The sequence below is a fragment of the Mustela nivalis genome, assembly GCF_964662115.1.
Source record: "Mustela nivalis genome assembly, chromosome: 19".
In the NCBI taxonomy this organism is placed as follows: Eukaryota; Metazoa; Chordata; class Mammalia; order Carnivora; family Mustelidae; genus Mustela; species Mustela nivalis.
In genome coordinates, this window is record NC_139038.1 from 7,152,282 (window position 1) to 7,167,679 (window position 15,398).

The 15,398-nt window shown below is 51.0% G+C and overlaps 2 protein-coding genes across 6 annotated transcripts in view; one reads left to right on the plus strand and one right to left on the minus strand.

Annotated features, from left to right (window-relative positions):
• The window catches only part of GJC3 (gap junction protein gamma 3), a 37,849-nt gene extending 23,942 nt beyond the window's left edge, over positions 1-13,907 (minus strand). The window contains exons 1-2 of one of the 5 annotated variants that reach the window (XM_082712784.1): positions 13,245-13,907; positions 12,492-12,898 (exon numbers count right to left, since the gene is read on the minus strand). In XM_082712784.1, coding sequence (XP_082568910.1) covers positions 12,492-12,511 — 20 coding nt within the window. In that variant the 5' untranslated portion in view covers positions 12,512-12,898; positions 13,245-13,907. Of the gene's footprint in view, positions 1-10,801; positions 11,296-12,491 lie in introns of those variants that run through there. The other 4 variants (XM_082712783.1, XM_082712785.1, XM_082712782.1 and 1 more) reach the window with 4 other exon arrangements.
• Positions 8,960-15,303, plus strand: AZGP1 (alpha-2-glycoprotein 1, zinc-binding). The gene is made up of 4 exons (XM_082712777.1): positions 8,960-9,155; positions 11,302-11,562; positions 13,914-14,189; positions 14,721-15,303. The coding sequence occupies exons 1-4, from the start codon at positions 9,080-9,082 to the stop codon at positions 15,074-15,076; spliced, it is 969 nt and encodes a 322-aa protein (XP_082568903.1). The 5' UTR covers positions 8,960-9,079; the 3' UTR covers positions 15,077-15,303.
• Positions 15,304-15,398: the final 95 nt, after the last annotated feature.

Consider the following 15,398-nt stretch of genomic DNA (forward strand, 5'->3'; position numbering starts at 1 on the left):
TATTATCAAATAGTCAACAAATGCATTTCTCACCAGTATGGCAAGAATTCAACTTAGCAGCAAGTTTACTCAAAGAACTGGTGATACAGAGGCAGCACCCTGGTCTTTTTTTTCCATGCTGAATCCCATTTGGCTCATTACCAGCATTTCTAGAAAATTCTCCTTCCTGAATTTTGTACCATATAAAGCTTTGCAAGCTCTTGCCCCATTCAAACATGCAATGCTAGGAGGCTCACAGGAAGAAAAGCCTGGAGACCAGAGGCCATGAATAGCTGTTGATCCCAAAGACCAAGATTTTCCTCCTTGACCTTCTGCTGCCCCACAGTGGGACTCACACTTGACCCATACCTCGAAGTGTTCTCCACTTCGGCAGGTCCTTAACCTGTGACTTCCTTTATACAAGATTTTCCAGATCTAGTGAAGTCTTCCCCAGGTCTTAGGTCCTGCCGGACTCCCAACAATCAGACCTTCTTTCTCCATGATTATAACGGCAGGAAGCACTGGGGTCCTAGCACCAAGTGGTGGGGATGGAGGACAAGAAGAAAGCCAAGTTCATAAGACCAGGTTCATAAGACCATGATGTCTTTAGATATCATGGACTATTCCAAGGAGAGACGATGGCAGCAGACTGAGTGCTATGCTATTTCCACAAGCTCAAGGAGCAATCCCTAGTACGCATAAAAACAGGAGTTAGCAGGAAAGAAATATCAGAACCCCAATGATCAACAAAAAACACAGGTAAAAATATGCAGAGACTCTGCACCCCACCCCACCCCACAATGCATCTCCGCCTTCCCTGTCATATTCCCTTCCTCACTTCCAGACTCTCAGCTCTCACATGGGAAGCGGTGTCAGAATCAGCACTCATCCAGGTAGATCTGACCACACCCCCGACCCATCGGAGGCTGACCCCACTTTAGAAAGCATCAGACTCACCCCTGCGCAGGGTTGGTGGGTAGAAAATGAGCGACTTTGGGGTCATTCTGACCCCATTCTGGGGTCATTCATGTGGTGGCTCTGCTAGTCACTAGATACTTCACAGTGGCTTAATCAAGCGACTTAATCATCTGGACTACTTTGCATTAACAACTCCTCTTAACAGTTATTGTGAGAATTCCAATTTTTAAAAACTGGCCTGTGTAAGGTCCATGTGAACAAGGGATGGCATTTCTCTCGACCCATCCTGTTTCCCCCATTGCCAAGGACATTGCTCAGCATTTACAGTCTTCTCATTAAACACGGTCCAGAGTTCACAGTCCATTCAGAGTTTTCCCTGAATGAATTCCTTTCCATCGACTGTTACCGCCACATGGAACCCGAAGGATCCTCCAGGCTATTTTACATAAGAGGAAGTGGACTCAGAATGCATCATGTCTGTGGGTCATACAAACTGTAAGATGCCAAGCAAGACAAGGGGCCAGTTCCTCAGACCCCATAAGTTGTTGATACCAAGGCACAAAATTAGGAGCAAAGAGTGGGATTCAAGAACAAAACATCCCCATAGCTGCAAAGAATCTCCAGGAGGGTCAATCAGGGAAAGAGCCTGGACTATGTCTCCTACGCAGGCATGATTAAGGCACAAAGGACTTTGCCTGGGACAGAAAAGTTGAGTTCAGAAGTCATTAGTGACAGAGGTGACAGATAAAGAGAGAAAGAGGAAAACACTAGGTGATTATAATAGATGGCATTTATCAAGGAAGGACTATGTCCCAGGGTACCTGTGATCATATTTAATTCACACCCCGAAACACCTCTGTGACAAAGCTATTACTATAATTAGCAATGAGGAAACTGAAACACAGAGGAATTACCTAATTTGCTGAAGGTCGCAAATTTAGTAGGTGGTGGTGAGCTGGGATCAAACGCAGACAGGCTGTCCATGAAACCAGGATCACTAAGCAAAACTTCCACCGTGTTAAACGTTACTGTTTTGAATAATCAGAAAGAGTGAAGAGGGGCGCCTGGGTGGCTCAGTGGGTTAAGCCGCTGCCTTCGGCTCAGGTCATGATCTCGGAGTCCTGGGATCGAGTCCCGCATCGGGCTCTCTGCTCAGCAGAGAGCCTGCTTCCCTCTCTCTCTCTCTTCCTGCCTCTCCATCTACTTGTGATTTCTCTCTGTCAAATAAATAAATAAAATCTTTAAAAAAAAAAAAAAAAAGAAAGAGTGAAGAGGCAGCCCTAGGTAGGGATCATATTGATCCCAGAGAGCGTCTGTTCAGAGAGGATAAAATAACGGAGTGTTATTGAAAATGGGTGGGGTTGATGAGGAGGTCTGGAAATTGGGAATGGGGGAGAATAGTAAAAGAATAAAGGAGCTCACATAATCACTCTACCACCCCACAACTGGACAGTTGAACTCCTCAGTCGAATGCAAAGAAAAATTGCAAGTAATATAAAGATTAAGAATAGGTTTTTATTTGGTTTTGGAACACCTACGAATATTGTTGTGTCGGGTTCCATCAATATTCACAAGATATCCAAGGAAATAAATTCTGTTCAACTGACAGAGGAGCGTCCGCAGGTCTGATGTCTCTCTCCCAGCCACGCGTAAGCGCCCTCTTGTGGCAAATGGGATATCACCTCTAAGGCTCAAGAAACACCCATCTGAGTGGCAATGTCTGGCTTGGACCAGAAGTAAGGACACTAGGTGTGCAGGTCGGCCACAGCTCCAGGGGGCCAGCAGTGAGGGCTTGATCACCCTGTTCGCCCTGCGGTGGTAGACCAGCTTTCCCAAAATTGCACCAGCATATCAGTGCTGCTCACTTCCTTCCCTGCTCAACCCCCCTCTACCAAGACTGGAGCACACAGGCGGGTTGGTCACCTCGGCACACAGAAGCCCCCCTGCCAGCAGGGATCCAAATGCAGATGGGAGGGACATGGGACCATCCCCTCTGGCAAGGGCTTGTCAGAGCTTGGGATTTAACCCTACTGGAGCCCATATATTAACCTGTTATTGTTTCATGGATGCTGGCAGAAGACAGGAGAACTCTGGGACATAGACAAAGGACTGTGGGTCATGGCAAGGCAAGCAGTATGAGCATCATGTTGACCAGGGTTGCCCTGCACCCCTAAATCCCAGACAGTAACTCTAAAGGAATGCAAGCGGGTGCTCCACAGGAAGTAGGCTTGGGGTACAGTCAAGGAACACTGACCTTGAGGAATGCATGCTTTTCCAGTGAGTTATCATGAATCCCATCTTTCTCCAAAAGTCATCTCTTAAGGTCGCTCACTGCAAACACTGCCCTGAGATATGGCCCAGATAAAGATCACACAAGGCTTGGCGTTGTAAGAGCATGCAGGAAACTCAAGGCCCATGGCAGATTGCCCTGCCCCAATGCACCCTTGACCGTGCCACCCCCACCTCTGTGCTGGGTTAACCAGTTGTCGGTGCGAGCTCTGCCGCTCACAAAATGATTGCTCCTACTGGTGAGGCAGGGTCACATCCAAAAGGCGCTCCCACATTTCTCTTTGGTGACTCTCTGCATGTGTTGAGACAAGATTAATATGATTGGTGAGGAGGTTGCTGTTGAATAGAACATAGAAAGGTGGGGCGCCTGAGCCTGGGTGACTCAGTGGGTTAAGCCTCAGCCTTTGGCTCAGGTCATTATCCCAGGGTCTTGGGATCAAGTCCTGCATCAGGCTCTCTGCTCAGCAGGGAGCCTGCTTCCTCCATTCTCTCTGCCTCTCTGTGATCTCCATCTGTCAAATAAATAAATAAAATCTTAAAAAAAAATTAGAGCCCTGAGATCAAGAGTCACGTGCTCCACTGACTGAGCCACCCAGGCACCCACTGAACATTTATTTTATTATTTTCTAAAAGATTTTATTTGTTTATTTATTTATTTAAGAGAGAGAGAGAGAGTTAGGAAGAGGGAGAGAGAATCTGAAGCAGACTCCACACTGAGCGCAGAGCCTGACTTGGGACTAAATCTCACAACCCTGAGATCATGACCCTCCACGAGTTGGATGTTCAACTGACTAAAGCATCCAGGCACCCCCGGAAATTTATTTTAAACAAAAAACTAACTCAACCGTCAACTGCTTTTATAGCTTTATAAGCTAAAATCACTAATAAAAAAATGTTAAGAAACACAACAGAGATGGAAATGAGGCCAGACTAGCTGGCGGCGGAGCAGGGGCTACATTCAGGGTCTTGCTCCTTCTGCAGAATTTGAACTGAGAGCTCTAGAGTAAAAAATTTAAAAAGCAGGGTAGTGTTCTGGAGATACACCTACCCCAATGAATGGATTCATCAAATTCAACAAAGAAATCCTAGCCTGCATGACCTTGGACCCTGTAGACCTGGACGCCAATCAGAAGTGGGAATCTGAGAACATCCCAGTCAAGTGGCTAAGGCCTGCCTGGAGGAGGAAAACCCTGATATGCTCGGAGAGATCACCTGCTCCCGCGACTAAGTGTTCAGTGCTCCCTGTGTTCTACTCACCAGCAATGAGCAAGAGGAGGGTCAAGAAACCTTGACAAGAGGGGACATAGCATGTCAAAGACCCAGTGGAAGAGAAAGAGGGCTTCAAAGTATAGAATGATGTTCCTCAGAATCCTACTTAACCCACTAAAAATAATTCCTTTTTTTTTTTTAAGATTTTATTTATTTATTTGACAGAGAGAGAGAGAGATCACAAGTAGGCAGAGGGTGGGGCGGGGGGGAAGCAGGCTCCCTGACGAGCAGAGAGCCCTATGTGGGGCTCGATCCCAAGACCCTGAAATCATGACCTGAGCCAAAGGCAGAGGCTTAATCCACTGAGCCACCCAGGCGCCCCTAACCCACTAAAACTAATTCTTAAAAGCTCTGCATTCAGGACAAGAATGAGAACAGGGAAGGACATTGCCGGCTCACTCCTGACCCTCAAGGAAGGTACCTAAGTTCAGATTCTGTCCTTATCTTGAGCTCCCCAGGGAGAAACTTGCCTGGTTAAGCCCCATGGAACTTTTGCTTCTCTCTCTCATTCGTAGTTTTTCTCATGCCTAATTGGGTGCACAACATGTGAAAATACTGTCTTTGATACTTGGTCATGGAAGAGAAACCAAATAACTCAGAAGGAAACAATTCAGCCAGTGGTATTTCAAAGCAACTTCTGGCCCCTTGAACAAATTTGAAAAAACCACATGACAGGAGAAAAATTTCAGATCAATAACGAAACCCAAAGTCCAAAGAAACAGGCCAAGCTAAGGCAGACTGGAATGCGAGATCCCACCCCCCCCCACAGCAGGAGAGATGGGTTGGGGTGGGCAGGGGGAGGGAACCTCTGGAGACCCCAGTCCTGGCCAGCTCTGGGGGAAGGGGAGAGGGACCCAGAGCCACTCAGACACCCAGAGAAGTTTCCTGGAGGGATTCAGATTTCAGAGAAGGAAGTGAAGGCTAAGACAGCTGCCAAGAAGAGAGAAAAGATTGTTCTTCACCAGTGGGGCGTGAGTGGCAGAGGGGAGGGCCACAGGGGCCTGACAAGGGACATGAGTGATGGTGGGGATGGGCGGTGGGCATCACCAACCACACCAGGGAGGATGAGGGGCCAAGAGGAGCAAATGCGGATCCTTCCACGAGCACCTCCTACCCGCCCAACAGAGAACCAGCGACAGATTCTCCTGCCAAGTTCAAGTGGGCTCTGAGAACACCCCACCCCAAGAGGACCTCATTGCCACAAACTGTCTTCTTCTTGGCAATTCCTCAGCCACTTTGGAATTGCAAATCGCTCTATATTGGCGGACCACTCTGCAAACAGCCCGTCAGCCCCAAGTGTACGTGGGAAGACCTGTGTTTCCATGTAATTGACTCCCTTCATATCCTCCGTATTTTATTTTATGCATTTAAAATTATCTTGGGGGTCGCCTGGATGGCTTGGTCAGTTAAGCATCTGACTCTTGATTTCCGCTCAGGTCTTAATCCCAGGGTCTTGAGTTCAAGCCCTGCGCTGGGCTCCATGCTGGGTGTAATGGAGACTACTTTAAAAAAGAGAAAACTGGGGCGCCTGGGTGGCTCAGTGGGTTAAGCCGCTGCCTTCGGCTCAGGTCATGATCTCAGGGTCCTGGGATTGAGCCCCGCATCGGGTTCTCTGCTCAGCAGGGAGCCTGCTTCCCCCTCTCTCTCTGCCTGCCTCTCTGCCTACTTGTGATCTGTCTATCGAATAAATAAAATCTTTAAAAAAAAAAAAAGAGAAAACTATCTTGAAAGAAAATAAAGTTTTGAATTAAAAAAAATTTTTTTTAATTATCTTGAGGTTAACTGGCAAGGGAGGAGATGACAGAAAAGGCCAAGAACCACTGAGTAGAGGGTGGGGTACGCAGAGCCCACAGGATGTTAGGGGCAAGACGCAGGAGTGGGATATGGCTCATTCATTGGATGGTATTGGATATTCGTTGGATTGGGGCCCTCCAGAACCTGATTCCAACCTCCCTTTTGAATTTGTCACCCCACCTGTCCAACCCCTCAATCTTCATGAGCCCAGTTTGCACCAAATTGGCCTTAGTGACCCTCACATAGGTCTGGCACCATCTCTTTTTGCCTTTGCTCATGTATCCATTGGTCTATTTTTGTAAGTGTTATTTGATTGTCTTTCTCTCTGTCAAGCAATGGGCCAAGCACTAGGGACAGAAAAACGAACACGACAGACACCATCCCTGTCCTTACACAATTTGTCCTTTATCTGCCAACAGAATTTGGCATTTCTGAGGCACCTCGCTGACTCAGTCGATGGAGCATGCAACTCGGGATTCTGGGGCTGTGAGTTCGAGCCCTGGACTGGGTGTAGAGGCTACTTTAAAATAAGATTTTTTAAGTAGTCTCCATGCCTAGCGTGGAGCCCAACCTGGACCTTGAACTCAAAACCCTGAGATCAAGACCTGAGCTGAGACCGAGAATTGGACATTTAATTGAACACAACTGACTGAGCCACCCAGGTGCCCCTAAAAATGAAATTTAAATAATATTTAAAATATTTAAATAAATAATTTAAATAAAAATTTAAAAATATATGTGTGTGTGTGTGTGTGTATATATATATATATATATCCTGTTCCATGCCCTGTTCAACCACAACATCTCCCATGCTGCCTTTTTCCTGACTTCCAGATTTGAGTTCCTTCTCTAATAATGTCTTATTGGCATGATCATAGGAGAGTGGCAGGAAAGTCCTGACCCCTCTTGGTTATTAGATTTATTAGGTTTTCGGGGTGCCTCCGTGGCTCAGTCAGTTAAGCGTCTACCTTCAGCTCAGGTCATGATCCCAGGGTCTGGGGATCGAGTCCCCCATCTGACTCCCTGCTCAGCGGGGGGCCCGCTTCTCCCTCTCTCTCTGCCTGCTGCTCTGCCTACTTGTGCGCTCTCTCTTTCTCTCTCTCTCTCTCTGATAAATAAATAAATAAATCTTTTTAAAAAGATTTATTAGGTTTTTGTAATTAGGTTATGCAACCTGATTTTCTGTTGTTCAGTTCTAATCATTAATCAGTGTTGGGTTTTCGTGTTTCATCGTTGCAATGGCAAAAGACAAAAGATTCTTTCCACGCTGTCATAGAAAACTGCCTGATTTTCAGGCTGTGCTTGAAGTCAGTAATTCTTGCTTCTGAATCTCCACTCTTTTTCTTCAGGCTCTCCAACGCTTCTGGACTCTACCTTCCCAGGCTTTGGTCCCTGATTTCCTTAAGCCCTTCACACTGTCCTATGGTAGCAGCTGCTTAGGACCTAAAATCTTGCCTTCACTGAGCACTTCCCTCTGGCTGACCACAAGAGATAACTCAGGTTTTACTCCGCAGAGTAAAACCACAGCCTGCAAGAAAGTTCCCGAAACATCTGGATCGTGTCTTCATTCAGCCACAATCCGGCCCCATGGTCAAGTCCAGTTACCCTTCCTCCATCTCCCCGTCCCAGTTTCATTATCAGTCAGGATCCTCAGTTGCTGAAACGGAATCTATTTCTGACTTGTAGCAGAAAATAAACAGATTTCTCGGTTAGCCCTCAGAATCAACGGAGAGACGGGAAACCCCCAGCTCAGAGTTAGGCGGGAGAAGCACAGGGGAAAATCACGCCACAGAGCAAGTCCTGTGAACACACACACACCGCTGCCAGCTGTATAGACAAATGACACCCCCTCACCGGACGTGGGAACCCCTACAGCTTGTGGCCCCGCGGCTTCCAGGACACGGCAGTGACAGCCGCTGCTGAGCTCCCCAGAAAGGGGAGCTTTGCCTTCTTCTTTGCTTCATTAATACCAGCCTCAGCATCCGGGGCCCCAGCGTCTGCTGGACCGAGCCCAAAGGGGAATCAGGCTTCTTCTGCCTCCATGATGGAAAGCCCTGGATTCCCCAAGCATAGAAAAGGGTTGGGGGGGGGGGGGGCGGGCAGGGGTGCCTGGCTGGCTCTGTCGGTTGAGGATCCCACTCTTGCTTTCGTGATCTCAGGGTTGTACGATCAAGCCCCATGTCCGGCTCTTGGTGCTCAGCTAGGGGTCTGCTAGGGGTTCTCTTCCTCTTCCTCTCCCTGCGCCCCTCCCCCGCACGTGGAAATATACACACTCTCTCTCTCAAATAAATAAATAAATCTTTTTTTTTTTTTTTTAAAGAAAACAGAAGGAAAAGGAAGGAAGAGAGGGAGCCAGAGATGTGGATGTGGTCTGTGCAGAACGCCAGTGTGCAGGGTGGGACCCCCTCTCTGGCCATGTGCAGAGCTTTTCCAGAGAGCATCTGACAACACCCCAGTCCCCCCCACGGAAAGGAACACACACCCCAGGCATCTGCCACTTAACAGCCCCCCTCCCCTCCTCCCTCACCCACTTGCATTCTGTCACCCGGGGGACGCACAAAGTCCCAGCCTGCAGCCAGCTGTTGTGGCTCTCAGTCTACACACTGTCCATGAACTGGCTGAGGGCCACCTCTGCCCCGGGTGGCTTGTGCACCCTTCTCTGTCACTGTCAGAGGAGGAGCCTGTCCTGCAGGCTCATTGGCTGTGAAGTCACCTTTCCCAGGCTGGGCTCACAGCCCAACCATTCCCATAACTACACCTGGCTTTATTTCCAAGGAGTCTGCTCCGAGCTCTACCACCACGGCAGTCCAGAACCTTCCGGTCAGGCAGCATGGACACAATAATGTCCGTCCTGCTGTCCCTGCTACTCCTTCTGGGGCCTGCAGTCCCTCAGGAAACCCAAGCTGGTGAGTAAGGAAGCCAGGGTGGCTCTGAGGGACAGATGGGCTGGAGAAGGACCTCTAGTGCAGCGGAGATTCCCAAGGATACTGTGGGAAGAGGTGTCCCAGGCTGTCACCTAACTCAGCTCCCAAACTTCAAAAAGAATTGAGGGAGCCTCTGGAGTCATGCTAAATGAGGCTTTAGAGAATCAAAAGCTAAAACCCTTAGCTTACAAAGGAGCAAAACCAAGACCAGAGAGGTGAAGTAACCTGGCCAGGGTCACACAGCCAGGACAGTGCAGGAGCCACACGAGTAGAACATCCTGTTCCTTCCTTTCTTCCAGTGGCTGGATGAGTCTGTCTGGCTCACAGAGAAAAAGGGAACAACCCTAAACAGCAGATGTGAAGGCAGGTTAACTGCAGGGTTGTAGAAGGAAGTCTGTCCCCTCCCCCTTGCCATCAGACCACAGTGCTGCCCATTAGCCCTGAAGGCAAGTTAAGGGGAAAGAAGCCAGCTGGAATCTGGGAAGCACCAGAGTCCACACTAGAATAGGAAAACGGGCTGTTTCATGGCCACCAATTTCAGGATGAAGAAATGGAAAGTAAACTGTACATGTTTGAAATTTGTGACGCTTAAAAACTATGAGAATATATGTTTTATTTTAAAATGCTAATCAGTGGGGCGCCTGGGTAGCTCAGTGGGTTAAAGCCTCTGCCTTTGGCTCAGGTCACGATCCCAGGTCCTGGAATTGAATCCCGTATCGGGCTCTCTGCTCAGCAGGGAGCCTGCTTCCCCCACTCTCTCTCTGCCTGCCGCTCTGCCTACTTGTGATCTCTCTGTGAGTCTAATAAATAAATAAAATCTTTTTTAAAAATTAAAAATAAAATAAAATGTTAATCGCATCCTACACCAAAATCTGTATTAGTCAGGGTTCTCCAGAGAAACAGAACAAAGATATATAGATATATAGAGAGAGAAAGAGATTGATTTTAAGGAACTGGCTAGCACAATTGAAATCTGCAGGCTGGAGATGTGGGGAAGAGTCAGTGTTGTTGCCTTGAGTCCAAAGGCAATCTGAAGGCAGAAAGGCAGAATTCTTCTTTGGGGAACTGGGCTTCTTTCTTGTGGCCTTCAACTGATTAGATGAGGTCCACCCACTGCTAAGGGTAATTTGCTTTACACAAGGTCTAAAGTTAATCACATTTAGAAACTAGTCACCAAGAATAATTTCAGCACTTGATCTAGGAATCTGCCATATGACCTCCAATGTTATTAACATCAATATGAATTGTATCATAAATTAATTATTGGAAATGCTCCCTGCTCTCCAAGCCCCTGCCAAAATGCAAGGTGCAACCCTGGGAATTCTGAGATCCAGATCCTGCTCTTACCTGTGCCAATCCATTCTAAGTCATCTCCTGAGTTTTCTGGTAAATTCTTCCTATGCATTCGAATTCTATGTCTTAGACTAGGTTATGCTTCAGTAACAAAGTTTTTAGTGGCTTACCCTAACAAATGTTTAATTCTTGCTCGTGTAAAGTGAAAACAGACAAGGCAACTTTCCTGTCTTCCCTGAGGTGACTCAGGAATCTGGCCTATTTGCATCTTGGGACTCCTGTTTTCATCCTGAAGTCTCCACAGTCATCACATTAAAAAAAAAAGAAAGAGGTACCTGGGTGGTTCAGTCAGTTAAGCATCTGCCTTCAGTTCAGATCATAATCTCAGGGTCCTGGGATCGAGCCCCATGCCAGGCTCTCTGCTCAGTGGGGAGTCTGCTTCTCCTTCTCCACCTGCCTGCCTCTCTGCCTACTTGTGCGCTCTATAAATAAAATCCTTAAAAATAAATAAATGAATGAGCAAATGAGTTCATAGGGCCTCAGACCAGAAAAAAGACATCATTCCCTCTCACATCCCCAGAACTCAATGGCATGATCCCAACATACGTACAAGGAGGCTGAGAAATATGATCTTGTGTGTCAAGAAGAAACAGTGCAGTGAAAACACAGAATGGTGTCTAAAGTACCATTCCCAGGATAGACATAGGGCCCTTTTCACTTGAATGAGCTTCCAGAGGGGCCCAGAGGCCACGGCCCCCTCCCTGGCCTTCCGCTGCCCCACGTTGGGCCTCCCCTGCAGGGACCCCACACCTCCAAGTGCTCTCCTCTTTTTCAGGGCCTTACTCTCTGAGCTTCTTCTACACCGGGCTCTCCAGGCCCAGGGACGGCTTCCCCAGCTTCCAGGCCACAGCCTACCTCAATGACCAGCATTTCTTTCACTATGACAGTGAAGACAGGAAGGCCATCCCTCAGTACCCCTGGAGCCAGATGGAAGGACTAGAGGACTGGGAGAAGGAGAGTGAACTCCAGAAGGCCAGGGAGAAGATCTTCATGGCGACCCTGACGGACATCATGGACTACTACAAGGACAAAGAAGGTCAGTGAACAGTGGACTGTGGGGGGGGGGGGGCGGGCGGGGGTGTCTTAGCTCAACGGGCAGCCCTGCAGGGGTAAGTGGAAAGGGGTCAGCAGGATGGAAATAACAGAGATGAGAGTAGAAATTCGCAGGCACTCTGCATCCCCCCCACCCCACAGCGCACCTGCATCCCCCCCACCCCACAGCGCACCTGCATCACCCCCACGCCACAGCGCACCTGCATCCCCCCCACCCCACAGCGCACCTGCATCCCCCCCACCCCACAGCGCACCTGCATCCCCCCCACCCCACAGCGCACCTGCATCCCCCCACCCCCACAGCGCACCTGCATCCCCCCCACCCCCACAGCGCACCTGCATCCCCCCCACCCCCACAGCGCACCTGCATCACCCCCACGCCACAGCGCACCTGCATCCCCCCACCCCCACAGCGCACCTGCATCCCCCCACCCCACAGCGCACCTGCATCCCCCCCACCCCCACAGCGCACCTGCATCCCCCCCACCCCCACAGCGCACCTGCATCCCCCCCACCCCCACAGCGCACCTGCATCCCCCCCACCCCACAGCGCACCTGCATCCCCCCCACCCCCACAGCGCACCTGCATCCCCCCCACCCCACAGCGCACCTGCATCCCCCCCACCCCACAGCGCACCTGCATCCCCCCCACCCCCACAGCGCACCTGCATCACCCCCACGCCACAGCGCACCTGCATCCCCCCACCCCCACAGCGCACCTGCATCCCCCCACCCCCACAGCGCACCTGCATCCCCCCCACCCCCACAGCGCACCTGCATCACCCCCACGCCACAGCGCACCTGCATCCCCCCCACCCCCACAGCGCACCTGCATCCCCCCCCACCCCACAGCGCACCTGCATCCCCCCCACCCCACAGCGCACCTGCATCCCCCCCACCCCCACAGCGCACCTGCTCTCCTCCTGCCTCATCTTATCCCCATCCTCACTCCCAGGCCTCGGGTCTCCCAGGAAGTGACGTCAGAGTCAGCGCCCATCCAGGCACCCATCACCTCCCCACCCCACACTCCGACCTGCCTGAGGCTGATCCTACTGTAGAAGGCATCAGGCTCCCCTGCCGAGGGATGTCAGGGAGGGAGGGAGCTAACCCCAGAGTCAATCAGATCTGGTTCGCATCGTGTCGCGGCCAGTCATTAGCTGTTTGACAGTGAGCATGTTCTTAATAACCTGGGCTGAACCCACGAACCAGAACCTCCAAGAGATTCCATAAAACTTACCTCTGCCAATTGCATGAAGGCTAGAACCTCGTCGGTCTTGGTCTCCCTGATCGTCCCATCACCTGGGACAGCCACGAATAACCTGCTCCGGTGAAATATATTGAATGATTGAGAGAAAATGCCTCACACAAACCGTGGCCCATACTGGGAGCTCAGCAGGGACTGACTTCAAAGCCACACACTGATAGAGTTACATGAAGTCCTGAAGACCTTCCTGACTGTAAGGAACAGACTCGGGAGGCCTCATGGACTTATGGTAGGAGGAAGATGGGGAGCCGGGACACCCCCACCCCCATCAGCACCTACTGTGTGCCGGGCACGGGTGCTGACGCCGACTGGTAGCGCTCCCAGCAGCCCTCTGAACCCGTACATGGCCGCTGCTGTTGGCAAGCGGAGAAGACCAAAGCAGGGGGAGGTTAAATGCTCACGTTCAAGCCAGGTCGGCGCTCAGAGAGATCTGCAGTTTGAGCCCAGGGAGCTGGAGATCAGAGCCTGGGCCCACAGCGCTAATCGGTATCAGGTCCCCACCGGTCGTGTCCCCCCTCCCAGAGGAGGCCAGGTTCCAAGACTTGTGGCTCCCTGGGCAGAGAGGGGGCTCGGAGATTCCTGATGAGAATAGCAAACCCCAGGAAAGAGTTTACCCAATTGGTGACATCCGCTCCACTTAGAACAGAGGAAAAAAAGGAGAGATTAGGGAATCTGTGTTAAACTCCAAATAATTTGTTTAACTTGGAGATGGCACTTCAGTGTGGTTCTGTGGGGTTCCTAAGAACCCCCAGGGTATTCGCAGTTCACTAACCGCGGGAACAGGGGAGCTGGGAACAGGGTATGGGGTCTGGTCTCCCTGACCCTCCCCGCCAGGAAGGATGCATTTTAGCCCAGAGGGGCCTGAAACACCAAACCAAAGCACCTTTCCATCTTCTACTCTAAGACTGGCTCATAACCCATTCGCCAAAACATAGGGACCACGTGCTTAGATCTCCAAAACCTTGCTTCCTGTTGTTTCTGCAAACTGGGTAGCAGTGAAAGTTATTAAAACACAGTGCAGTGCGTGCCAAGCTGACTAACTTCCCCGGGGGTGGCCGGGGAGGGTGCAGGGTCTCACACCTTTCAGGGAATGTTTGGCTGTGAGCTGCGGAATGACAAAAACAGCGGAGCATTCTGGAGGTACGCCTATGACGGAAGGAACTTCATCGAGTTCAACAAAGAAATCCCCGCCTGGGTCCCCCAGGACCCCGCCGCTCTGATCACCAAGCAGAAGTGGGAGGCGGAAGAAGTGTACGTGCTGCGGGCCAAGGCCTACCTGGAAGAGGAGTGCCCCGCGATGCTGCGGAGGTTCCTGCAACACGGCAAGACCTACCTGGACCGACAAGGTACCCCGCTTCCTCTGTCCTGCTCCCCCGAGCTGAGCTGAGAAAGACCAAGGTGATCTCAGGCTGGGAGTGGGGTTGGGGGGTTTGGGGGGGTCATCTCCGCCCAATCCCACGGTGGCGTCTCTAGGACGATGCCTCCAGGCAGAGCCGAGCATGAAGGCAGGTGTGGGAAATGCCTGCCTGTCACAGCCTGGTTGTCGCAAGCCTTGGGTTTGGGAAGCAGTGAGAACGAGGGCCCTGCAGAGCAGGAAGGGGTCTGATGGATAGAGCCACGGGAGGAGGCAGCCCCAAAACTCACCCAGAAGTCTGGGAACGGGACGGGGAGCCCAAGGCCAGCGGCGGTCATTCCACGATCCAACAATCCAACGAGAGGCTCCTGGGAACCCTCGGCCTTCCCTGATCTTCACCAAGTTTCCCTGGGGAGACAGACACAGAGCTTGGAGTTCTGCTCATCACTGACGCCCAGAAAGGGGAGGGAGCAGGGAGCCATGGAGAGCAGGCTCTCGCTATCCACGCTCTGTCCCTCCACAGATCCCCCCTCCGTGTCCATCACCAGCCACGGGACCCCAGGAGAAACTCAGACACTCACGTGCCGGGCTGATGGCTTCTACCCACGAGAAATTGAGCTGCACTGGATTCATGGGGGCGATACACAGGAGACTGAGTTGGGGGGAGACGTGCTTCCCAGCGGAAACAGCACTTACCAGTCCTGGGTGGTGATGTCAGCTTCCCCGCAGGACGGAGCCCTGGACTCCTACTCCTGCCGCGTGAAGCACAGCAGCCTGGCCCAGCCCCTCACTGTGCTGTGGCCTGGAGCGAGGGCTGATGGCTCCGAGGGCCCCCAGGGACAGGAGCCACCCCACCTCCTGGCAGGAAAGACGAGCTAGGGGTCCGAGCTAGGGGTCCGGTGGTGAGTTCAGACACTCAGAGGAGGGAAGACTCAAGTACTGGCCCCTGAGCTGACTCTGGGCTGAACTGACTTGCAAAGCCCCATGATCTGATCTGTCTGATCTAATCGGATCAAATCAACAGTAATCCCCTTGCCTAGCACCCAGTGTAGAAAAGCATTTTTAAAAGGACATGATATAAAAATGGGAGTAGATATGACCCTTCATCCTGTTTTCCTAAGCCTTCATTCATCTGAAATTCTTGCTATCAACTCAAAGCATCCTGCCTTGAGGGACGAGGGGGGGGTGTCCCTCTGTGCGT

Bases quoted from the DNA above. Each gene is read 5' to 3' on its own strand.
- AZGP1 (XM_082712777.1), top strand. From the start codon at position 9,080: ATGGACACAATAATGTCCGTCCTGCTGTCCCTGCTACTCCTTCTGGGG. The intron at 11,563-13,913 runs GTCAGTGAACAG...GGGAGGGTGCAG, and splicing joins CTACTACAAGGACAAAGAAG to GGTCTCACACCTTTCAGGGA. The intron at 14,190-14,720 runs GTACCCCGCTTC...GTCCCTCCACAG, and splicing joins GACCTACCTGGACCGACAAG to ATCCCCCCTCCGTGTCCATC.